The 27,400-nt window shown below is 33.9% G+C and overlaps 2 protein-coding genes across 13 annotated transcripts in view; one reads left to right on the top strand and one right to left on the bottom strand.

Annotated features, from left to right (window-relative positions):
* LOC140449922 (very long chain fatty acid elongase 7-like) overlaps positions 1 to 27,400 on the top strand; it is a 175,969-nt gene that overhangs the window by 14,012 nt on the left and 134,557 nt on the right. The gene's annotated exons all lie outside the window — the stretch shown is intronic.
* Positions 1 to 27,400, bottom strand: part of Obsc (Obscurin) — a 350,811-nt gene that overhangs the window by 240,580 nt on the left and 82,831 nt on the right. For all 10 annotated transcript variants that reach the window (XM_072543243.1, XM_072543203.1, XM_072543216.1 and 7 more), the window contains exon 7: positions 9,523 to 9,688. In XM_072543243.1, the coding sequence (XP_072399344.1) occupies positions 9,523 to 9,688 (166 nt within the window). The remainder of the gene's footprint in view (positions 1 to 9,522; positions 9,689 to 27,400) is intronic.

Here is a 27,400-nt window from a genome sequence, read left to right as displayed (position 1 = left end):
TGCGTTGGAGCCTGTCAATTATATCTACTTTTTCCATGAGAACGTCGGTAATTTTTTCACCAATTTTGAACGATAGGTGGCGTTATCGAAAAAAAGCGACAGGATTATCTCTTTAGAGTTCATTTCTTCGTGGTAATCTTTAGTAACTCAACCAATTCTCAACAAAACCATGTTCGCTACCAATATGCGTGATTATTAATCTTCTAACCTTTTCTGCGGGATCATTAAAACCAATAGAAGCTTGCCGTACTTGCTACAGGAATCTAAACTTTCAATAGATTAGCGAATGGGTGTTTTTTCTTTCTCTCCCAAGTCCTCTGCCACACAGTCCTTTTATTTTTTTTTCTTGGCTTTTCTCTACATCTACATCTCTTTTCCTCAACTTCTAAAAGCTCTATTTTTCGTCTACATTTCTACAGAAACTGCAGTCTACGTTCTTAGATCTTTTACGAGACCGTAGTCACCCCCGGCTCTTTCCCTAATCACGTCGTTATATTGTCTCTTCTATTCTTATCCAACATGCACGTAATATTTTGATTTCAGCTACCTCCATCTTCTGTTCCTGAACTTTCTTTAAAGCCATACTTCACCACCGTGAGGCACACCACCGTGAGGCACACCAACGTGGGCCTTATCACATTGTTATATTTTTTTGCTTTTAGCATTTCCTCGACTTTTAGACCACAGAGTACCCTCTCATTTGTTTTAAGTTCCACAAAGAAGTCTGTATTGTGTAGTCAACTTCCCGATCTAGTGTCCAATTCTTCTGTATATGAACCAATATATTTAAATTCTCGTACTTGTTCTAGATTTTCCCAAGCAATTCGATGTCCGCAACCATTTTAGTTTCTCTTAACCACATATACTTCGTTTTCGACCTGCTACCCTTAAGTTCTCCCTCTTCAATAGCCCTTCTCAAACACTTTAACTGTCTTTGCTTCCCCCTTCTTCTTCTTCTGTGGGTGCCGTGTCCATATTCAGGCGTTGGCCGTCATCATGTTTACAATTTCCTGAAACCTTTCTCTGTCGGCTGCTGCGCGAAATAATTCTTCTACTGTGGAACCACACCATTGTTTAATATTACGCAGCCATGAAAGTTTCTTTCGACCAATCCATCTCTTTCCTTCCACTTTTCCTTGTATTATAAGGCGAAGTAGATGGTATTTAGGTCCTCTAATTATATGGCCGAAGTATTCTGTTTTTCTTCTCTTTATGGTGTTTATGAGCAGACGTTCTGAATTGATCATTTGAAGAACATCTTCATTGGAAGTGTGGGAAACCCACGATATCTTTAGGATTCGTCTATAGCACCACAATCCGAATGAAAAACCACAATTCTAACTTGTTTAGCATTGTGGTTTTTAACGTCCATGTCTCACAACCATACAATAGGATGGACCAATCATAACATTTTAGGACCTTCTTACGAATATTCATCGACAGGTTTCTGTTGCATAAAACTGGTTTCCACATAAAAGCCTTACGCGATATTTCGATCCTGGTTGTTATCTCTTCATCAGAATCACAATTTACATTTAACCAGCTGCCAAGGTATTTGAAATGATGATTTCCCTCTACTAACATAATATCATCCACAAAGGTTATTGTATTAGGAGCCCCCTCCTTTATTTTCTTTGTAAATACATCCATAGCAAGATTAAACAGGTAGGGACTCATTGAAGTAGCCTTAAAGTAAACCAACCGTTCAATCCCACACAAGTACCTACTTTGGTGTACACTCCCTCATACATATCCTTCACGAGCATTAAGTACTGCTTAGGAACTATGTCTTACGCCTTCTTAAGATCTATAAATACCAGCTCTCTTTCTTCTCACCGTATAATTTTTACAGTCCTGAATGTCCTCTTTATTATCTTTATGCAGTGGTACCATTATACTCTCCGTACATGCATTGGGCATTCTCGTTTCCTTTCCTAGCGCCTTCTAAACCTCTGCCATTAGGTCCTGCTGCCTTACCAGTCTTCATCCAATTTAAAACCTCGACAAGCTCTCCTCGGTATTCCATTCACATTTGGGGTCCTGCATCCTTTGTATATCCTATAATGTACTTTATTTAATAACTTTCTATACTACTCACACCATCTTTGCTTTACTTAAACATCGAATTTTAACACTGCTTTATCCGTACTCTTAATCTGCCGGATGTGAGTTAAGTCCTTTGATGACTTGTCTCTTGCTTTAGCAATGTTGTATAATCTTTTCGTCTCCCCGGGTGTTTTAAATTTGTTAAAGCTTTACGAAATTTTCCTAGCTATTCCTCACCCAATCGCACTACAACTCTGCTGTTGGCGTCAACAGATATTTACCGTATCTTCTTTCACAAACTCATCCAGCTCTCTAATCTTGAAGACTTTTGCCAAATACTTATCCTTTAACTTCCACTACTTTACTTTATAATGTCCTCTGTGCTTTCCTTCCGCCTCACCTTTATTTCCATATCCACTATCATCCATTGGTGTTGACTAGCTACACAGTCGCTTTTTATCATTTTACAAGTTGAGCTACTTAAAGTTATACTAGACACTAAAATTGGAATCTGTAGATGGAGTCTGTGTAGACAGGAGAAATACTTAAATTCCCATATGAAAGCTCATTGCTTTTATGTAAAACACAGGACTTGTTGGTCAAGTTTAATTAAAGAACAGGATTTGGTGTAAAAATCTCATAACCAAGTACTAGAGAAAACACTGTTTCGCCTAGTGTAAGAAGAATAAGGATGGAAAAAAACAGCAATTTAAATTTAATCCTTTCTTTATTGTGAATCCGTGCGAGACCTTGTTATTTTATTGTGAGCAAATTTGTTTTCATCAATGATTTTAACTAGAATGACGCTATCTTCATTTTTACAAATTCGTCTAAAAAACTGAATTTTCTTTCGAAGTCGATATAAAATATGTATAGCACGTAGTGTTAATTAGCAACTCCTTATATACTTTTCAGTTATTTGTGCTACATATTTATGTATATCTGTTATAATACATGTGTTGAAAATATGATTTCAGGAAAAATAATCTTACTAAATAATCTTTAGAAAACTAAATCGAAATTGGTATGTTATATGTCGTAGGAGGGATTTACGTAATATTTTTCACATCACTCTTCCAGAAATAGTCGCGTAAAATTATAACAACTCAGTGAATGCTCTATTTTTAATTTTCCATGTGTTGACTACTGTAAATCGATTCATAAAAAACTATACTGTCAGACCAAAAAATAAGCAATTTTTAATCAGGTCCGGAACAATAATTTTAACTAAATGTGATTTTTAATATCTGTACGGCAAACTTGCATGAATGGTTTGATTACACTATTAGCTTTATTCAATATGTTGATGATATTTGGTTTTATGTAAGCCATACTACATCATACGAGAAATATTTAAATTAATTACGATATATTATGTACTTTATTAAACGTTGGTTGGTTGACTTAGGCTTAAGTGTAGCTTCAGAAAAATAACCTACCCTATGTTTCACTAGACACATGTTCAGCTTACTTGATAATATCACCATTGGTGGCGATACTTTACCTATTGTTGATCATTACAAATATTTGGGTATTGTGTTAGACAAGAAATTATTATGGTCTAAACTACCTACAAGCAAGATGTAAGACAGGGGTGAATGCACTTAAAGTTACATCCTAACAAAAATGGGGATCTGTCGTAAATACCTCACTCTTGTTTTACAAAGCTTATATTAGCTCTCTAATAAATTGTAGGCGTACATTATATGGTTCATCGTCAAATACTAACTTATGTAAATTATAATACAACTTAAATCGGTAAAAATATGTTTAGGGGTAATGAAATCGCTAGCAAATCATGCAATTTTAGCCGAAGCACAAGAGCCTCCCATATATGTACGAAGACAATATATAGCAAACAAATGGTTAATACAATAAGGGCATTATAATGAATTTGCATTAAATAAAATTGCAGGATATAATCTCACGAACCAAACAAATCCTTATTAAAAAAAAAGAATTCTCCCCCATTGGCAATTGTTTTTATTGATACCAATTTGTATAATAAATATATCAAAAAATTTAACAAATCAGTGTTAGTATCAGCTTGAGGCTATGTTAAATCTTCTTATTTTTCTTCTTCTTCTTCTTTTTATGTAGACATGACTCTGTCTGTTTTTTAATGTGCCTTCAGTAAGTTGTCGTTCCATCGTTTTCGTGGTCTTCCTACTGATCGTCTTCCTATTAGGGAATCGTCTCTTGCCGTCTTTACTACCAGATTTGTTGTCATTCGACTTATATGATAGTTCCATTCTTAAACAGTTTTTGATGTTTTCCACCTTACATCTACGTCGTTTATCTGTACTTTTAGCTTTATCCCATAGTGTCTTACCACCAATTTTTCTAAGTGTTTTCATCAATGCTGGTTCTAACATCCTTTTAAAACCTGCGGCTCTGTTTGCTCTATTTACTTGATTTTCAACTTCATTTCTAGGCTTTCCGTAGCTAGAAAATATAATGACTAGATATTTAAACCTTCTAACCTTCCAGATTCAATTTACATCTTAGTAAATTTTCTGTTATAACCATGCATTTTGTCTTTTTTGGGTAAATTAACATGTCAAATTTTCGCATAATACAATGCTGTTTCGCAGTCGTAATTGGTAATTTTGTTAAGAAATCTCATAATTGGGGAAGACAATCTGAAGATTGGAAAATAGTACAAAATTTACTCTACATAATTCCAGTACAATTTTTTAAGTGTCTCTTGGCCGATAGTCTTATACTTATTGCATATCACAAACGTTTCTTGAATTTAAACAACAGTGATTCCCCAATCGAAAAAGACCAGCCTGGATATGACAGGTTATTCTAAATTAGACCTATTCTGAGTCACATGAGAGACCAGATCTTGTGTTTTTAAAAGAAGAATTTCAAGCCTTAGACGAGCAGAATATACCAAAAATACCCGAAGCTAGCTTAAACAGTATAACGCAAAAATCCACATAAGTGGGGATTTAAAAACTTCTCAAAACAGCTGATTGATATTTCGGGTTGCAGTTATGAATTTAATTTGTTTGACGGTTTAGAAATTAAGATTGTGGTTGTCAGGTGAGCAGATTAGATATAAAAAAATCAACACTTTCTGTTGTTTTTTGAAAATTACCTCTTATAATATATTATATCTGAGCAAACAAGGTATTTTATCTTTGCGAATAATAAGACTAAATTGTAAGCAGGGTACGTATGGTAAAAAAATAGCCAATACAGACATTGTGGATATCAGTAGTACGCCGGTTTGATAATAAAATCGATAGTACAATGTCAACATAAGTAAACTAAAGGTAAAAAAATAAGTATTGTCAAAGAAGAAAATACACATAAAATGATACCGTGCCCAAACAATGCTATTTTTATTTTTATACGATAATTTTATCGTCTAAAAATCGCTGGAAGAAATATTATTTACGAATATTTTTTCATTTTATTGATATGACAGCCGTGAACTGTTGGTTATTAGCGAGAAGAACGAAGAAATTTGGTATGTCTCTTTTGGATACCAAACTGGCAATACCCAATGCTCTATGTAAAACAGCTATATATGGTATATGTATAACCGTGAGACCAGCTAGACAGAACAGATTGGAAGACCGTCAAGTAGTAGCCTACAACAGCAAAAAAAGATATATAATATAAAATCCACAAGAAAAATGAATTTTCTGTATTCGGCTGTATACCATAAATCAAAAAATTATATTTAAAAAATCCTTCATAAAAAGTATAATAATATAAAAAAACCTTTCGGGCTACATCACAGAACGTTTTCAAAATGTCTATGCCATCATTAGTGCTTTTACTAGGTATACATGAGTGAAGCCCCTAAATATACGTGTAAAAACCCTTTATACATAATTAAATTAATGTAAAATTACATTGCTGCTAATAATATTCTAGGTTGTTTAAGTTTTAGATGGAATTTACTCCATAGGAAACACGACTCTCCACGAGACTCCTAAATTGGGGTTGCTGGCGCTGAGACGAAGTCACGAAGAGACCAAAAGTCAGATAAGTAGTCTAGGATCGAATGTCACCCAAAATTTTTAATACGGACAAGCAAAATACTTTTAAGAATTTAGAATGAAAAACAAAAGGTATAAACATAGACAATGAATACCTAAACAACTTACATTTTGCTGATGAATTATAGCTAAATATTTAGGAACAACAAAAATATGGTATATGAAATAATTAAGAAAACTGAAAAAGTTGGTTAAAGAAATAGAAGTGGTGGGCAAATATAAATATCTAAGACATGACATTGGGATTTGCGGAGATAACAAAATACAATAAATAAAAATACGAATATGCCTTATATAGCTATTTAAGAGCGATCTACCTATATGTCTGAAAAAAAGTCTATGTAAAACAGTAAACATTTGAGGTTGGATGATAATTATAATGATCTTACAATTTTGTAGACCTCGTTGTCACAAGAGTTAGAACACAAAAGGTCTATCACATCTACCAAGATACAGAACCAAACTTTGTGCAAGAATTCGACAGGCACCTACAGAACTTACCCATAACAACCAAGAAATTTAATTGAAAACATTTGTAACTGCTACAACAAATGTATTTAACTGTATAGTGGTAAAAGGAACAAGCATCTTAACTAAAATTAAATTTTATCCCAAATTAAACTATTCTAATAATCATTTGTTACAATTAAGTTTGTTCCATTAAATATTCTGTTTGTTCTGATATGCCTACGGTGTTAACTAACTTCTGTGATAAAATTTCTGTCAGGAATTTTGATTGGAGCAGGGTTATTCCTCTTTATTTATGTGGGTGAGTTTTTAGCTCTTTTGTGTATTAATATTGTTATAATTGTTCTCCAATCCTCTGGTATGGTACCATATCTTATTATTTTTTGAAATATCTTTGTCAATTTTGTCACGATCTCTGAGCTACTTAATAAGCTCGTTGTTAATACCAACAGTTCCTGAAAATTTTTTGTTTTTTATATTTCTAATTGTTATTTGTACTTCTTCCTCAGTAATATCTTGGTCATTGTAAATATCCTTAATATCTACGTTACTTTGGTCTTGTTCTTGGGTGTATGTCTCGATGTCATTGTACAGACTAATGAGGTGTTTAGGTTTCAGGTTTTATAATGTTTGTTTGTATTTCATCATTTAATTTCTTCATATATTTCATACCTTATTTGATACCATACATGTCATACTCAATTTCTACTGAGACCTTTTCCCAGTATGTTCCCTTTAGTTTCTTCATCTCACACTTCACTCTGTTTCTAATATTTTTGTAAATTTCGTAGGTCTCCGGTGGTTTTGTTGCTCATGCCTTGTTCTGTAACCTGCTACACTACTTGTAATATTAGCTTTAAGTTTTACCAAGAGTCTTTAACGCGGTCTATTTCTCTTATGCAGTTCTGGTATATCTTTTCTTCCATTCGTGTTTGGTAGCGAATTTTAGCGTTCTCGTTGGATCTCTGGTGTTTTTAAATGTGTATTTGTGTTGTGGTTTGTGGTCAAAGCATATGTTGGTTATACGTAATTCATTATGGGTGCACAATATTTCTGTTTCCATTTTCTGGCATTTTTATAATTTCTGGTAGGTGGTATTTCAAATTTTTGAATTGAAATCGTCAATTACGAATATACTGTCCCAATTATTAGTATGCCCTAGTGCGCCCTAGTACACGTAGTATGTTTGTGAGTTTCTGAAAATTGAAGTTGTAACTATAACATTACATCATAATTAATAAAAATTTAGTTAAAACTGGTTATCCTTAAAGTATGGTTTTCCAATTTAAATGGGTCACGTAGCATAAGGAGGTAAACAAAGTGGACAAAAGCTATAAATACTAATATAATAAAAATAAAATATCAAGAGATATATCAGAGATAGAGTGATCATGTAAAAGTAGACATAAGAGAGATAATGATAATCATCATCATCATAAGTAGCTCGACAATCCGTTGTAGATCTTGGCCTGCTCACAAAGAAGTCGCCACTCCTATCGATTCCTAGCTACTTCAATCCATCTTCTAACCCTTAGAATCTGTAGGTCTTCTTCCACATCATCAATCCATTTCATTTGTGGTCGTCATCTGCTTCTTGTGCCCTCTGGTTTTGAAAATGTTAATCTCTTCGTGCATTCGTAATCTGACATCCTAGCAATGTGTCCAGCCCATCTAAGTCTCTCCACTTTAACGAATTTCACAATATCTGGATCGGTGTATAACTGATATAGTTCAAAGTTGTATCTTCGAAGCCATAGCCCATACGGCCCCAAAAATCTTTCTAAGAATTTTTCTCTCAAAAATACCAAGAAGTCTTTTATCATTTTGAGATAAGATCCACGTTTCAGCCCCATATATCAAAACCGGTCTTATTAAGGTCTTGTATATATTAAGCTTTACTGCACGTTTTATATTATTATTTTTTAAATGTTTCTGGAGGCCGTGAACAGTTCTGTTTGCTATTGCTATGCGACTTTTTATTTCGTCGCTTTTCTTGTTTGTTGCGTTTACTAGCGATCCAGGATATGTGAATTCTTTGACTTGCTCAAAGGTATGGTTGTTCATTTGAATTCTGTGTTGGATATTTCGAGGGTTTTTAGAATATAGTGATAATTTTTACGCCGAAAAAAGCAAAAGGTAGTAGAGAATTAGGAAAAATAGTAAATATTAAAAAAACTACTAATGCAAAAGAAAAGTACCAGCCATATACGAAAGTGCAAACAGTGATATTTTTGCCTAATTATTCCTAGTATGTATCCTCTGAAACTAGGTGAAATTTTCACTAAACCTTGAATTATTTATTTCTTAATGATTTGATGTTAAAGCAATCAATTCCTGTAATTAGAGAAGCATATTTTTATAGATATCGAGTATTATATGTCGACATATAAAGGTACAGCACATGGAGAATATTATTTGGTTAATGTGTTGTACAACTTGGACCATGGTCTCCAATAAACACCGTACGACGCGTAGAGCCTTACGCTACATATTGCGTCTATATGTTTTATATAATAAATAACCGCTAAGGCGGTGGTTTCCAATAAATGCCGTACGTCACGTATAACGTTACGCCACACATCGCGTCTGTATGCTTGTACATAAGTTGTAGGCTGCGTTCAGCGTACAATAAGACTTTTAAAATAATGGATGCAGTCTCTTACTGTGCGCTGAACTGCTGTATAAGTATACAGACGGGATGTACGGCGTAACGCTATAAAGAGAGTATGGCGTTTATTGGCCTTGTTGACCGTAGATATACAGTCCAGTCTCGGAAAAAATTAACACAAAAAGAAAGAATATAAAATAAAAAACGAAGATTTTAACAGAACAGAAGTCACACATATGACTATTTAGGATGTCCTCATATAAGAATATTTGTATTAACTATAGAAAAATCGTTTTTATAGGCTGTTCTCATAAAGGTTTATGTTATATAAGATAGTGTAAAATTACTAAAAAGAGAGATCTTAAATAATTTGGTACTTACGTTAAAATAATCAAAAGCAGCATCGCAGTGCTCCAAAAATTCTTGTGCCATTGGTTCATCTCTACAGTAAGCAACATGTTTGTCGAAGTCTCTCTCCAGCCTTAGAAAAGTTTTTCCGATCAGTACTGGCTGATTGGCGTTGAATTTAACTCCTTCTACCAATACCCTGAAAAAAAAAAATATTTCAGTAGTACTAGATTTTTTATCATCCAATATTTATTGCAATCTGTCCCATTACAAACAATAAATAATATGTATAAATTTATGCAATAAAACATAGTGGAAAGTCGCCCAGTGGCGAGAATCTAAATAAGACATAACTAGTTTACGTATTCTGTGACTTAATTACTATTTAAATGGGAATAAGCCACAATTAAAGGTTAAAATACGTTTATTGACGTTTCAATTTCCACTTCGGAAATCGTTCTCAAAATACAAACTAATGTTAAGCAAGTCTCTTGTGGAATTTAGTCATGGATGGGTTGATAGCTAGATTCAGCAATGACATGCATCATGTTTGAGACTATGTGGATAATCTGGTCAGTCAGAGATAAAATGTAACAAGCTCTTTTTGTAGTTAGATAATAAACTTAAATATAAGCCTCCCAGAAGCAAAAAATCATAAAATTTCTTAGATAACGGAATTTAGACTGATTGGGTCTTCTAAGGTTAAATGGTACAAACATAAATTTGAAGAGTAAAATATCCACCCGTTATATTAGACTAGAAATTTATTTGAAATTTGCAGATAGAACGAATAAACAAATCTGAGGCTTAAAACCAGACATGTTATATTGGATTTATAGTATGGTGTTATAACCAAGAATTACATATTATGCATCAGTGACTTGGTGGCCATCTTTAAACTAACCAATATAGAAAGACTTGCTTGCATTTGAATTACAGCTACACTACAGGTACACAAATGGTATTTATTGTAAATTATAATGGAACTGGATTAAATTCGTAACAAAATGGCGTAAATTGCATGTTAATAGCTTTTGTAGAACTCGAGATATGAATAAAAACGCATAAACATAAGTAAGTATAGTATTGACTCACCCTGTATTATAAATTAAATTAAAAAATAAGTCAGTAAGTAATTTTAAATTTTTTTATAGCAGAAGAATCTTAATGTTGATACCTATTTTGACCATTGTTATTTCATATGACTAAAAATAGTTTTTTCGAAACTAAGTAGGCTACGACAATGCATTTGACGGGGAGTTCATATTGTTTATTTATTGATAGCAGTAAAAACATTGTGTTATATTATAATTCGAATTGAAGATTGCACTTTTCTCAATAGACATTAATATTGGTAATATTAGTAATTAATTATCAGTACAAATAATTCGTGATGAGTATATCAAATTCAGAATTGTATGATATGATTAGAGTTTATTTCGAATGTCACCAAAATGCCGCTATTGCCTCACGTATATATTCTGTAAGATATCCCGATAGGAGACATATAGGCAAAGAAGTACTTGAAAGAAGGGCAAGAAGATTAAGAGAAACTGGTAGTTTTCATCGTCCTTGTTTTAAACGACCTAGTAGAGGTATGACCGCAGATAATTCAATCAATGTTCTTGCTTTAATTCAACAGAATCCACATATAAGTAGTCGTCAAATCTAAGAATTTAACATACTCAAAACTACTGTTCTAAGGATTTTAAAACATCACAGGTTGGTTTTTCATATTATAAAGTTAAAGTTTAGGTCAGAAACTTCCCTTAACTTTAGATTCAAGTGTTATTTTAATATTCCGATAAAAACGGCAACACGGCGCTTTTATCCTTTTATCCGTTTATTAAAAATACTTATGCACGATTTATCTTGTGAAATAATTGTGGATTTTTCAAGATTTTTTGAGTTTTAGTAAATATAGTGGTTTCTTTTTCACCAATATTTTGATGCAAGGCTGTATTACTGCAATTGGATATTAGGTCTGCTAGAAGAACAACCACATATCATGTCAAAGATTTTGTGGACAGACGAGGCTACGTTTAATAGTGCGGGTGGTGATAATCTGCATAATATGCATTATTGGGGACAAGACGCAACCTTGACGGACTCCTCTCTGTGTTTTAATATTTTGGGTGCACTGGTTGTCAACTCTTACCTTGGCAGTTTGATTCCAATATAAATTAGATATAATTTTCATATCACGACTGTCAATATTTTTGCTTTTTAATATATCTACAAGCTTTTCATGTTGAACCTTATCAAATGCCTTTTCAAAGTCTACAAAACATAAGTACATGTCCTGATTCATGTCCATGAATCTCTGAGCCAGCACATTCAAGCCGAACAAAGCATCTCTTGTACTCATACCATTTTTAAAGCTAAATTGTGTGTCACTAATTTCATATTCAAGAGTTTTAACAATTGTTTTATAGTAGATATCAGTAGATGTAAATCACTACATACAAATCACGCACTCTTTCCAATGACACTAATTTCGTTAAAATTGGTTGATCCAAACCAAACTTATAGGTATTTATCCACAAATACTTTCCCACTCTCCCCCAACCTCGATTTGAAAAAATAAAAAAAAAACACTTGAACAACTTTGTGCGGAATTTAGGCCTCTTTCTAGTTGACTTATTTAACACTTGGTATAATTGGGCATATTTCACAAAAAACTGGTTTTCAAATTTTTCTTCACAGGTTACGCTCCCTAGCGGTTAACAAAGAAACTTGAAAGTTATTTCCAGAGATTTCTCTTGGCTACTTTTACTAAGGAATTTTTTCTCCCAAAGTTATAACATATATATATATATATATATATATATATATATATATATATATATATATATATATATATATATATATATATATGTCCCGGAAAATAGTGCGTTCCTTAACGATATGTGCAGATTGCAGCATTTAAAACAAAAAAGTCTTATAACATTTTTATATGAAGTTAACTGTTTTCAAAAAAAAATTATTAAGTTTAATCCATTTGATTATTGTTCGCAGAAAAGGAAATACAGCCGGCAACGTTGCGTTCCTTGTTATTCTTCGTTAATTACTGCAAATCAGCTATCATGAATCATCGATCGTTAGGCATAATATGTATTGATACTGATAACAGTGATAGAGAAAAAGCATGTATTTGTTTTTATTAAATATTTAATAATTAAAGTTTGAATACTGTTTTTACTTACATGGAAAATTATTATTACAATAAATGTTCGAAATGGCCACCATTTGCACAGATACACGCGTTTATTCGACGAATCCAATTATTCTTAATATTATAAGTATGTAAATTATGTTTGATTATTTCAGCAGCATCAAAAATTCGTTGTCGCAATTGAGCTTCTGTTTTAATTTTATCCTGGTTGTCGTATACTAATGATTTTAGATGTCCCCCCAAAAATAAAAGTCCATAACATTGCATTCTGGTGTTCTTGGTGGCCACAGAACGTGTCCATTTCTACCGATCCAACGACGAGGAAAAGTGATGTCGAGGAAATCTTTAATATGTGTCGTAAAATGTGCTGGAGCCCCGTCATGAAGAAACCACATTTCAGAGCGTATTTGTAACGGAACGTCTTCAAAAAGTATCGGTAGAACATGCTGCAAAAAATTTAAATAGGATTCTCCATTCAATCTTCTGGGAAGTTCGTACGGTCCAATCAGACGATTACCAATAATCCCAGCCCATAAATTTATACTAAATTGTTTTTGAAAATTTGTCCTACATATAGCATAGGGGTTTTCATCACTCCACACTGATTGTGCAAATTGTGAAAATTAAACACACCATTTCTCGCAAAACAAGCTTCATCTGCACACAACACTTTGCACGGAAATTCGGGTTCTCTGGCGATTTTGTTTTGAAACCATCTACAAAATCTTAATCTTCGAGGTAAATCGCCTTGGTGTAAATCTTGCACTCGTTGGTAATGGTAAGGATGTAACAGTTGTTCCGTAAATGTCTTGTGATAAATGTTTTTTGAAATGCCAACCATTCTAGCCAGAGATCGAGTACTTACTCTTGGATTATTACTGACTATATCCAAAATCACATCTTCTGCATTTAGTCTACGGTTACTTCGTGTTCTACCGCTAGTTTTTTTAGGTATCACACAACCCGTCTCTAATAACCTTTGGGACACGTTCACAAAACTTCGGGCATTAAGATGTCGTCGTTCGGGATAGCGTTCAACATAAAGTCTAACAGCCCTATTACTGTCACAGTGGGCTTCACGGTACATAATTAACATATCGTGATACTCGCGAATCGAAAACATGACAATACTATTTATTCTTGAGCTACGGGTAATTACAACTGTTTACAAATAATGTACCTTTTCTGTATCAAAATAAATTAAACTATTGCATTCTGCCCATACCTTCTGGAGCGCAACGTTGCCGGATGTATTTGCTTTTCTGTGGACACTAATCAAATGCATTAAATTTAATATATATTTTTTTTGAAAACGGTTGACTTTATAAAAAAATATTATAAGACTTTTTTGTTTTAAATGATACACTCAGCCCATACCTTTAAGGAACGCAATATTTTCCAGGACACCCTATATATATATATATATATATATATATATATATATATATATATATATATAAATATATATATAATGTTTCTTAAAAAACCTAATCTATTAAGTATGTGTATTCTTCTCATGATAGAATTTACTAGATAGATAATTCAATTAAAATAAATGATTTATAATGACATAGTCAAAATAGAAATGATCGAAGTGGGATTGTTGTACTTGTTATTTCGAAATCAGAAACCTATTCCGGTTATTTTCCAATATCATCTTAATTATATTAACTTCAGTGATACGGACACGAACAAAATATAAGGCGAGACACAATTTAGTCATTATATCTACTAATGAGAAAAACTATTTAAAAACATTTAAAAATTTTGATGTTGGTTTTTTAAAAACTAATAAAAACATTGTAGTGTAATTTGAAGATTAAAATGTTTACAACTAGAAAAAGGAATTTTTTTCGAAAATAATAGTAAATGCTGTCAGATATGCACTCGCGGAGAAAAGCTCATCTTTCAAAGGAATTTCGGCATATTGACTCGTGTCGCAAATAGAAAATATTGGGAATTAAAGACATCAAAAATGTCTATGGAACACAAAGTTTTTTTCTCATATATACATCACGTCATAGGATCCTGTCCTGTTTAAGAAAATGTTGAAGGTACTTGCCTATTATAACAATTGTGCAGATGAGGAGCAATCTGTCTCTGAAGACTATTCCATACATGATCGATGGAATTAAGATATGGTGATTGTCCTGGCCATGGTAAAAGTGTAATATTGTCAATATAAAACCAATCTTTTACTACTGTTGCAGTATGTGGTCTTGTATTATCCTGCACGTAAGGCAAATCAGGACCTGCAGCAGTGGAAAATGGAAGGATAACAGGTTCTAAGATACAATCAATATTTTGAGATTGATTCAAAGTGCCTTCTACAAAAACCGGAACAGTTCGATGATGAAAATTTTTTCCAGCCCATATCATAACTTGTAGATCACTATATGTACGAACACCCTGTACATGCCTGAGTCTCTTTTGCGACCAGATCCTCTCCAAACCCTCACTCTTTCTTAATTAGGGTAGAGACAAAACCTAGATTCATGTGTAAGTAACACAGATGTTTTTGTTCCTACCTTAATCTGAGTCCACGATCTCCATAACGTAACATCCGAACCTTCAATGGACATCTGGCGTCTAGATCAGTTTCATGTTAATTATTCCTTAAGGTTTAGTTACATATGGTAATGTTGTGGATATTTTCCAAGGCCCCATAGAGTTTACATGCAATTCTATGCACATTTAGACGAGGTAATCCTACCTCATTCCGATCATCTCGAAAAGTAGTTTCACATTGATGACTTCAATGCCTTTCAGCGATATTATCAAATTGTTTACATCGACGCCACAATCGCAAAATCATGCTCCGAGACACGTCAAAATGACATGCAATATCAGCTTATTAAACATTAGCATGAATCATATTTACAGGAAATATCATTTGAACATGTTTTAAATGCTGACGCTCTATGACTATCTTTGCATTTAATAATCTTCTTTTAGTAAAATTTTAAAGCATCTAAAACATTTAAAATTTGAAGCACTATTTCTTTTGAAGCACATTTATCGTGCGAATTGAGGCGCTGTCACTTTTGCATTAATAAAACAGTGCAATTGACAGAATAATTTACATGGTATAATTTGGTTTGTAGAGGACAAGTTTTTAAATCGTATGGTACGTATTGCCACAGAATAATAAACAATCAGAATGCCCACTTTGCTTGTCAAGATAATTACGCGCATCTCGTTCGCGCAGGTTTAATTTATTTACGGCAACCATAGACATAATATGCACTATATTATTCGTACTTTTAGTTAAAGAATAGACTAAATTATTTCAAATTTATTAAATTATTAATCTCTAAAAATTTAAACACAGTTCTGTCGTGCTTGTCACAAATTTCTTAATCCGAGTCTATGTTTCCGTTTAAAATATGGCGATCGCGTGCTGACACACTTCAAAGGCGGCATCTGAGAGTGGGCATTCTGATTGTTATTTTTATTATGTGGTATTGCCGAAAAAGTTTTTAAGTTTTTATTAAAAAAAGTGAAACACTAATGGTGTTCCTTAGACATTTTTTATGCGTGTATCTTCGTAAGATTGTTGGGGCATTTTATAAGTGTTCAATGATTTGAACTTATGGGTGAGATGGTAATTTACACCATATGCGTTATAGATGTGCACCATAATCGTGTTAAGTTCTCATGCGTTCGATTGTACACTAGGCTATGAGTGTTAAGTTAAAGCCAGAAAATTTGTTTATAAAGCCAGACATGTTGTTGTTGCTTAACTTTAATTAAAGCTTTTACAAGTTCAATTTTGATGAATTTGCATTGCATAGTTAGCGCCTAAATTTAAAAAATGATACTTTATCCAGATTACCATATTGTTTTATAAAAATGCTGGTATAATAATTTTTAATGCATTAGATTGAAGCTCTTTTAATATTCAACAAAATGAAATTTCACTAAACTGGATAGGTCCCTTTGTTGCTAAGATCTGATAATTTTTTTATCTCAAGACAAAAACCTAATCCAAGGCACATTCTCTTCTTAAAAACTTACATTTTATCACTATAATGTAAAATAAAACCTAAAAAATGTTTTCACCCCTGATTTAAATATGGTTAATATCTTATAAAAATTTACAGCTCTTGCATCCGCTAAACATTGTAACAATTTGCAGCTTATAGATTATGATTGATAGTGTTACTCTTCTTGAAAATACACTTGTTTACAATACCATTCAACACACCACTCATGATACTATGATTAAGAAGATAAGATATTGCGCATAAGTCGTGACGTAATTGGAGAGTTGCACGTTCGTAATGTCAGTTTTTTGTATGTGTCAATAAATAATCTTTAATAAATAGTTTGCAGATATCCTTTTGTGTACGATTATTGTAATTATTAAACCTTTATTTAATATTATTATTTTGCTAATTGAATAATTTCATCACAGAATGCATAAAAATTCCATTTAACTTTAACAAGAATTCAAATTCTACTCTCCAATGACGGCATACGCGAACACGACCGATTTTGTGCTACGGGAAGATCCTATCTTGTTAGTCATAGTATCATGACACCACTTGTTTACAATACTTTAATAAACTGACAACTCAAAATACTACTGTTAAACATTGTCAACATTTTTTTTGACGTTCCACACTTTACTTCCATTATCTTCTATTAGCCTCTATTATCCAATAACTCATTAAATTTGGAAATCCGTGAAAAGTTTACAAGATGTTACGTGTGGTCTGTACTTTTGTATGGATGTGAAACTTGGACTTTAAACGCCGATATCATGAATAAAATCGAGGCGTTTAAGATGTTGTAACGATAAGACTACCAAAGAGAATTTAAGTACTATTGTAAAAAATAATACCTCAATCAACCATGGGAGCTCACGTTGGGCGCCAATGTGTAACGATAAGACTACCAAAGAGAATTGAAGTACTATTGTAAAAAATAATACCTCAATCAACCATGGGAGCTTATCGTCTATACCTTGCCTAGCTCAGTATCTCAAGGGTGAGTTCGTCTTGTCTTAAACTAGGGACTGAACCTGAGTTCTCAGTTGATAGCAAATAAGACAAATTTTAACCAATCATATTTATTTAAATCAATAAAAAAAAACAATAATTAACCCTGCCAAAGCTTAACAGTTATAAGTGTTACTTATTGCTTCGATGGGCGGCTTGTGTGCTCTAGCTATTGGATCCTCCAATTAGAAGTTGTGGAATTAGAAGTTGTGGCTTCTGGAGAGCTGCAGTCACACGTGGCTGTATGTCCAAATATGCCAATAAGACCAATAAAATTTCGATATGTCCAGTAAGGTTTTGATAAGTCCAATAAAAATAAACTGTCCAGTAAAGTTTTGATATGTCCAATAAAAATAAACTGTCCAGTAAACCCAAGAGAATTTGTAGACTATACAAATGAGTCTTATAATAATTTTTGCCTTCTTTTATAAATTTCAAAAAGAGGCAAAAAATAATCCCACTACAGAAAAGTTGTTTTGACAGAACGTGGGAGACTGAATGAAGTTAGCACAGATGTCATAGGATGTTGCTATAGATATCATAGATATCAGAAACTAGCTTGTCAGTCAACACGGAACAGAATAGTCTGCCGAACAAAAGTGAGAGGGCGAATATTTATTCTATGGGACAGAAAGAGAGAAAAAAAATAAAGACAGAGGAAGAAGAGAAAAACAGGGGGCGCCAACTATTTTTATAAATAAAAAAATAGTAAAAATTAAACTGAAGATAAAGAAATTAATAAATTAATAATGAAATTAAAATGAAATAATTATTAAAATATAAATTAATAGAGATGTGACGTTTATAACGTTACAATGTGGTTGTATCGAATGATACTAAAAATTCCATGGACTAGCAGAACCAGAAACGAAGAAGTTCTTCGAAGAATGGGACATCAGCGAACTCTATTAAATATTATTAAGAGGCGTAAGCTAGAATATCTTGGACATATAATCAGAGGACCAAGATATGAGTTCCTTCAGCTAATTCTCAACGGCAAAATCGAAGGAAAGAAATGGATAGGATGGAAGAAACTCTCTTGGTTGAGAAATTTGCGGCAGTGGACAGGTTTGACAGCGGACCAATTGCTACACGTAGCGGAAGACCGAGATCAGTATAACAATATTATAAGCATGGTAGTCGCCGACGTTCCGTAGGGATATGGCACTCTAGACTACTAGACACACTAGACTTCTTTGGTACTTGTTCTTTTCTGTCAATGGACTTTTTCTATATGAAAATAATTTCTCGAAACTGTTGTAACACTGCTCCTTCCTCTATAGTTATTCTCCTCGAATAACTAGAGATTGAAGATCTAACTGATAGATCGATTGAATCCAACAGGGTGGATCAGTTTAGTCTCTCGGATATAAACTACCTTGGGTTTACTTCTAGCTGAAAACTGGATGCGATAGATAAGATCGTTTATTTTCTACAGGACGGGGTACGGGCCTTCCCAGTTGCGTTGAAGTTTCGGATAAAGTCCTTTCTTACGTGTGGGATTGTATAACCATACTGGGTCACCTCTTTTGAAAGTTGTACCAGTAGCATGCATATCGAGCCTGGCCTTAAATTTATTACTTTGAAACTTCAAACTTTTACTAGCAAATTCGAAGACTTTTTACAATTTTTCCTTCCAATTTTCAGTGTACCTTAGGGATGTACGTTCTTTTTCGCAGGAAGGGGATCTTCTGAAAATAAGATCTTAAGAAAGCTTCATTTCTTTTCCGGTGATCATCATAGATGGATAATAACCAGTTGATTTATGTTCGGAACTACTATAGGCTAAGAGAAATAGAAGAATTAAAGTATCCCAATCTTTTTAATTATCAGCGACAAACATTGAAAGGTATTGACAAACAGTTCTATTATGTCTTTCGACTATTCCGTCTAATAAGGGATGGTGAGGCGTAGTGCGAGTTTTCTTAATACCGAAGATTTACATAAATTCTGGCCATAATTCTGATTCAAAATTTCGTCCTTGATCAGAATGTAACTCTTAAGGAACTCCATGTCTTGATATGACGTATCTTTTGAATGCTTCTGCTACTGTGGTCGTTTCCTAATTAGGAAGGGGTGTAATTTCAGACCACTTTTAAAAAATTACCCATTGCGATCATTAAGTACTTCTTTCCTCTCTCTGTAATCGGAAGTGGACCGAGAGTATCCACTGCAAGTCATTCAAAAGGCTTTTCGGACAGATATTGTGCCATTTACCATGACTTCTTGTTATATATTGTCTTACACCCATCTTCTACATTTCGACGGCAATTAATCCAGTAAAATCTGTATCGAACGCTGGCAAGTGTTCTTCTAACTCCGAAATGTCCTCCCAAAAGGCTGCTATGAAGTTCTTGTAAGACACTTTTAATGTGTGATTTTGGCGGTACCACTTATTGAACTGTACATACTTCATCGGCACTTTCCTACTTACGATGTAAGAGACTGTTGGAAATATACAAAGAATTTCATTGAACCCAGTACGCATTTATAGTTCCACTATAATTTTAACTGAATTTTTAAGATATTCTCGTATGACTTTTAAGTCATTACTTTTCTTTTGATACTTTTTAAGGTTTTTGAGGAAAGCCTGATCGTTATCTTTTCCTTGGTAAAAGTACTTCTTCGGTTAAATTTTCTCTTTCTTTAAGCAGACACTATCTTTGAACCTGTAATTCGTTCAAATCGTCTTGGAATTCGTGTAATTATTGTTTATTCTGCAAAATTGACACCTGTTATTAACTCAATTTAACTTTTTTATTTCATTTTTACTAATCGCTAGTTGCTCCTTTAAATGTGTAAGTCCTGACTTCAGAATTCCGATTCTGTAAACACTTTGAGACATTTATTTCTTATCTGGGGCCTATATCTACTAGTATTTGTAGTGAGACTATGTGACGGGCTTCTAAAAGTCAATCTAGGCGACCTTCTGAGCTTATTATTCGGTCCTTCTGTCCTTGCCTGGAATTATTTTGCAAATATGAGCTTGTACAAAAAAGTTATAACTGGGTGTATTCTGGGGAAGAAATTGCAAAACGGTTGCTGCCGGCCCTCGAAGTGATACCACCAAAGAAGCTGCCATTTCTTTCTCATTCCAGCCATTTTTTTAGCTGTAGCTTCTAATTGAAAACTATTAGTTTCCCATGCTGTTTGGCCATCGAATGCGGGTAGTTTTAAAATTTTTCTAGTTCTAATTGTACCTGGTTTAAATATGGAGGTAGTTTGATCATATTCGACATTAATTACTGAAACTATATTAGATAAAGAAGCTTGGGTATTAATTTTTAACTCAACTAACTCAAATTTTGTCTTCCTAAATTATATTTAAAATCGTTTTAATGTTTTAATATTTTATTTTATTCTTCTTTTTCTTCTTCTGCATTTTTCCATTATGAGTTCGCCGTTTTCGTCCTTCACAGCACTTTATTTTCCCAGTCTAATTTTGGGAAGGGTGCAAAATCACTGATATAATCTTTAGTATATACTTAAAATAAAGTGCTTGTTTTCAGATTTTCTACAGCTCCCTATGCCCTTTTGGTAGTAATCAATGAATAAACGCGGATAAAAGAGCAAGTCATGATGCCCTATCTATCATCGTAACACTCATCCTGATTTATAGGTGATTCATCGGCCTGATTTATTCGAAAAATTAAGTAAAGAAAAAATCTTGAACTTTACTCTACGACACGTTTGAAACATTTCTACCTGGAGTATAAACTCGAACCAAGTTCTACTATTCTACTCCCAATGAAGTGAGTATGATACCCAAATAACGTACAGAGCCTAAATTAGAGATGTTTATTTTTCTTCCCGTTCCTTATTTCGCCTTTGTTTTAGAGCCTTTTTTTAGAAAAAGAAAATTTTATCACCTTTCCCGTTTCACTTTTTTTAGTTTATTATATCTTTCTTATCTTATTATCTTTTTCCTTCTCTAACTTCTTGTTTAGTTATGTTCACCTTTTTAGGATTTATATGTCATTATCTTGTTATAGTGTTGTATATTTGTAGATCTACATATATTATCATTGATGAATATTCCTCATTTTCATTCTAGAATATTCCAAAAATTTATTCTAAAGTTAAAATTTTACCAGTATCGTTATTTGCTGATTGATGTTGTTTTTAAACAGATAATTTTCAATTTACATTTTTTATGTGTCACCCTTCGTTCTATGAATTCTTAATGTTTATGGGTAATTACAGTTTATGTACCTTGTTGAATGAATACATACAATAATTACTGTTAATACCCCAGTGAAGTATCGACCAAATTATTTTTATAGAACACTTAATCATAACTCAGAGGGTTGATTGTTTAAGTTTATTCAAGTATATATTGAATCGGTCATTAATTATAGTTTTCTAATAATTTATTAAAGCAAGACATTAGGTATTCTCAAATTCACATTATTCTATCCGTTTGCTGTGGGGACCAAACAAACTCTTTATCTACAATATCCACTCTGCATTAATCTCGCTAACGTATAATTATGATAACAAGCTCTTGCACTTAAAATTTTTCTTAAAATCATACATGCCAGAATTTACAAGAAATGCGAAGAAAATGTCGGTGAAATGCAATTCGGATTCCGCAATTCTATGGGTACACGTGAAGCACTTTTCACCTTACAAGTCCTACTTCAGAGATGCCGCGATGTCAGTTGTGATGTCTATATTTGTTTTATTGACTACGCCAAGGCATTTGACCGTTGTCAGCACCAGAAGATGGTCACCGCACTACAAACAGTTGGATTGGATGAGAAGGACATTCGGATCATCATGAATTTATACTGGAACCAGCGTGCTCAAGTCAAGGTCGAAGACCAGCTGACCGACCAAGCGAAGATCATGCGAGGAGTAAGACAAGGATGTGTGCTATCGCCGACTCTTTTCAATATATACTCTGAGGAGATTTTTAATGAAGCCCTCACAAACCTAGACATGGGAATCCGAGTGAACGGTGAATACATCAATAATATCCGCTACGCCGATGACACTGTGTTACTAGCAACCAGCCTAAACGATCTGCAGGCCTTACTAGACCGAGTGCGAACTGTGAGCGTAACATACGGACTGAACCTTAATATTAAGAAAACTAAATTCATGGTTGTCAGCCGTACAACTTTAGATCCCGGGGCACTAATGGCAGGTAGCGAAGAGATCCAGAGAGTCGACAGATTCACTTACCTCGGAACTACCCTCAACGTACAATGGGACTACGCTTAAGAGATTAGATCCAGAATTGAAATGGCACGGTCTACATTTATTAAGTTGAGATCCTTGCTGTGCTGCAGTGATCTCAGTTTGGGAACGAAGATGCGAATAGTGAGGTGCTACGTTCTTCCAGTGTTACTGTATGGAGTTGAAGCCTGGACACTGACGCAAGCCACTGAAAAACGAATCGAAGCCTTCGAGATGTGGATATACAGAAGGATACTAAAAATATCTTATGTGGACCATGTCACCAACGTTGAGGTCCTACAGCGCATGACAAAAGAAAAAGAAGTGCTTAATTTAATTAAACAACGCAAGCTTGAGTACCTCGGCCACGTGATGCGGAACGAAGAAAAATATCGAATTCTTCAACTTGCTATGCAGGTTAAAGTATTTGGCAGAAGAGGACCGGGACGCCGTCGTATCTCGTGGTTGAAAAATCTCCGACAATGGTTTGGGATGACCTCAGCGGAGCTGTTTCGCAGAGCAGTCAACAAAACCATGATAGCCTTGATGATCGCCAACATCCGGACCGGATAAGGCACTGAAGAAGAAGAAGAAGCTCTTGCAATCATTCTCGCTTGGTAGCATCGATATAATATACTAGTATATACTATAATATACTAGTATATACTAGTATATTATATCGATGGCTCGTACCTACAGGAAACAATTCCTCCACTGTTCAATCTGTCTAATGTATAATGTTAGGCAGCCGGGACAGTTCTTCTCGTCCGACTCGTTTTTTATAATAAGCACCATTAGGATATTGTGGACGCTACAATATGATCAACCTTGATCAATAAGCAATTTTTCTCTAACTTAAATTAATAATAAAAACTTAAAACTCAGGACATTTTTTTCTTCTTAGGGTGCCTGTCCGTTCCAAACGTTGGCGATCATTCTGGCTATAGTGACTTTGTTGGTTGCTATATGGAATAGCTGTGTTAAGGTCTTTCTATACCATGCTCTCAGGTTAGCAAGCCAGGATATTCTTCATTGGAGTAGCTCTTATCTGCCTTGATTTCTCATTATATATCCCAAGTACTGCAGCTTACGGCCCTTCACGATGTTGACCAAATCCGCGGTTATGTTCATCCTCCGCAGTAATTCTTCATTGGTGACTTTGTCTGTCCATGGTATCTTCAGGATCCTTCTGTATAACCATAGCTCCAAATCCTGAAGTTTTGATAGAGTTTCTGTCTTCAATTTTCACATTTCTACTTCGTACAGAAGCACAGAGTACATGTAATATTTAAGGAACCTTATTTTTGTTTCTAGGGTAAGGTCATGGCTCTTGAACACAGAGCTTATAGTCAAGAATGCACTTTTTGCCTTTCATGCGACATTTAATCTCTCGGGTATTGTCCCACGACTTATTGGTTATAGTTCCCAAGTAGTTGTACTGTGAGACACGTTTAATTCTCATTTGGTTCACATACAGATTTTTCAGTTATGTTTTTCTTGCTGATGATCATTAGCTTGGTTTTGCTGGTATTTATATCCAGTCCATATGTTCTACTTGTTTCCGTTAATTTGTTCATTAAGTTTTGCAGCCCTTCTATGGTATTGAAAAACACTATTGTATCATCTTCATACCGCAGGTTATTGAGCTTGACTCCTTTTATTGAGATGCCTTTATCAATATTTTTTAGAGCCTCTCCAAAAATGTGCTCCGATTACAGATTGAATATCGGTGGTGAAATTATGCACCTCTGTCTCACTCCCCTTAAGATTTTGACCTGATTTGTATATTCTCCATCTGTTCGGAGTACCACTGATTGATTCCAATACAGGTTAGCTATTATTTTTAAATCTCTTCCGTCATTCCCTGTCCTCTTCAGCACTTTCATGATTTGTTCATGCCTGACTCTATAGAAAGCCTTTTTGTAGTCAATCAGGCATGAAAGAACCTTACAGCTGATATCTCTACACTTCTGAAACAATAACTGCACGTTAAATAAAGCTTCCCTCGTACCAACGGCGTTCACAAATCCAAACTGATTGGGCGCAATTTGTTCCTCGCATTTCCGGTAAATTCTTTTGTGGATGACTTTGAAAAACAGCTTCAGCAGATAGCGCAGTAGACTTATGGTCCTATAGTCTTCACAAACTTTTGCTCCTGGTTTTTTGGGCAATGGTACGAACTCCGATTTGAGCCGTTCTAATGGTATTTTTCCTGCCTTGTATATTTTATTAAATATTTCAGTTATTATTTTTATTCTTCTGCATCTAATAGATTCAGCAGTTCTGCAGGAATTTCCTCAAGTCCCGGTGCCTTTCCATCCTTTATTTATCTGACGGTTGCCGGAGACTCAGGACATACTTACCAGTATTCCTCAGAACCAAATAGCTTTTTACACAAATATTTGCATGTAAGATCACTGTACCCTGTCTTCTACTTTACTAATTCAGTTCACTAACTCAAAGGGTTTCTTCCTCTTGAGTCTTCTAATCAGATCCTCGTAGTCAAATAGTCATGCTAAAGGAGTCGTCGTTGCTGACCATTGGCTATTTTACTAATGGTCTCATTAAAAGTGACCACTTCCAAGTCCCTATGGAGGATGCTGTTCCTGTAGTGCCGAGGAGCATTGACAATGATTTTTAGCAATTTATTCTGGAAACACTGTACGATATTTAAATTAGTCTGACTGGCACAGTTCCATAGCTAAATGGTTTATTATCTATTTATATAAATTTAATTTACTTTATTGTATATTGGTACTGATTGTCTTCCTAAGAGCCAGTACATTTTTTTATGCTTGACATTGAGAATGAGGATTTTTCTTTTTGACATGGGCTGTCCAACGCACCCTAGCAATTAAATTATTACCCAAATACTTTGTTTTAATGGCGTGTGATGTTTGAGAATTATTTATAATAACAAAAATGGGTTGAATATTCTTGCTAGTAATATTGATGTGTACTGATTTCGTTTTATTTAACTTGATTCGCCAGAATTTAGACCAATTGTTAATTCTGTTAACAGAAAATTGCAGTGTCCGTGTTGTTTTTGCAGATTTTTACCTAAAACTACAAAGGCAGTATTTTATGCGAAGGTGCTTTATTGTATTATTTACTAATTAAGGAATATCTCTGGTGTAGAATATGTATAGGTATATATGTATATGTATAGGACTGAACCCAATAAACCACCTTCGGTAATCCTGCATTCATTTCTTTGAGTTCTGAATAAGCTTCTTCATGTTTAACTCTAAAAGCTATATTAAAAATATTTTTTTGATATAGTTTTATTTTTTTAAAATTTCATTCCAGTATTCCTGTGTAGTTTCGGGGCAATACCTTTTTTAATTTGTACTTAAGATCCTCATGCTGCACTTTGTCAAAAGCTTGCATCACGTCAAGAAAGACAGTGGCACATATTTTTGTTTGTTTTTCTACGGACTTGATCTATAGTAAAGTAACTTTCTCTTAAACCAAATTAAGGTGACGGTATTATATTTTTAGCTTTTATGAGAAGTTTATTGAGAAGTTTATGAAAAGCTATTAAAAAAAAATAAATATGGTAAAGCTGTAGGACCTGACAAATTTTATACAGAATTCCTGAAACTTATGGATGAACAAGGAATACAATGGATATAGGAATGGTTAAAGTCGACCTTCGTAACTATACCAAAAAAATTAAATGCAAAAACATGCGAATACTACAGAATAATTAGCCTAATGAGCGACTTACTTAAAACGTTTTTAAAAGTGATACATAACAGAATATATAAAAAATGTAAAGAACAAGTGTCGTGGACAGAATTTGGATTGTCTATTCGCTATATAAGTGCTTATCCAGAGGTGCAGAGATGTCAACTGTAATGTATATATTTGTTTTATCGACTACAAAAAGGCATTTGATAGAGTAAAATATGTCAGGCTCATATCCGTCTTGAAAGAAGCGGGCTTGAAAGATAGAGACTTGCGAATTATATATAATTTATATTACAAACAAACTGCCAACATTAAAGTGAATGATCAGTTGCCAGAGACAATCTCCATAGACAGAGGATTGAGACAAGGATGCACTCTGTCTCCAGTGCTATTTAACATGTACTAGGAGCGTATCTTCGAGCAAGCACTGGGACAACTAGAGGAAGGCGTCTTAGTTAACGGAGTGCGTCTAAACAACATAAGATATGTTGACGACGCAGTAGTTTTGCAGATAGCCTAGATATCTTAGCAACAATAATGTCGAGTATATCAGATATAAGTCGAGAATATGGGCTGGATCTCAATACGAACAAAACAAAATACGTGGTAGTTAGTAGGTGCGAAATATTAAATACACATCTTTTAGTAAACCAACAGCCAATTGACAGGGTAAACAGCTACACATATCATGGTACTAACATAAACAGTCAATGGGACCATTCTACTGAAATAAAACAACGCATAGGGAAAGGAAGCTCAGCGTTCGTAAAGATGAAGTCTCTTTTCAGAAGTCACGATTTACCAATTAGTACTAAAATATCTATTATCACATGCTATGTATTTTCTACATTATTGTGCG

The sequence above is a fragment of the Diabrotica undecimpunctata genome, chromosome 1 (genome assembly GCF_040954645.1).
Source record: "Diabrotica undecimpunctata isolate CICGRU chromosome 1, icDiaUnde3, whole genome shotgun sequence".
NCBI lineage: Eukaryota > Metazoa > Arthropoda > Insecta > Coleoptera > Chrysomelidae > Diabrotica > Diabrotica undecimpunctata.
Note: the sequence above shows the minus strand (reverse complement) of the source record. Positions and strands in the feature narration are given on the sequence as shown.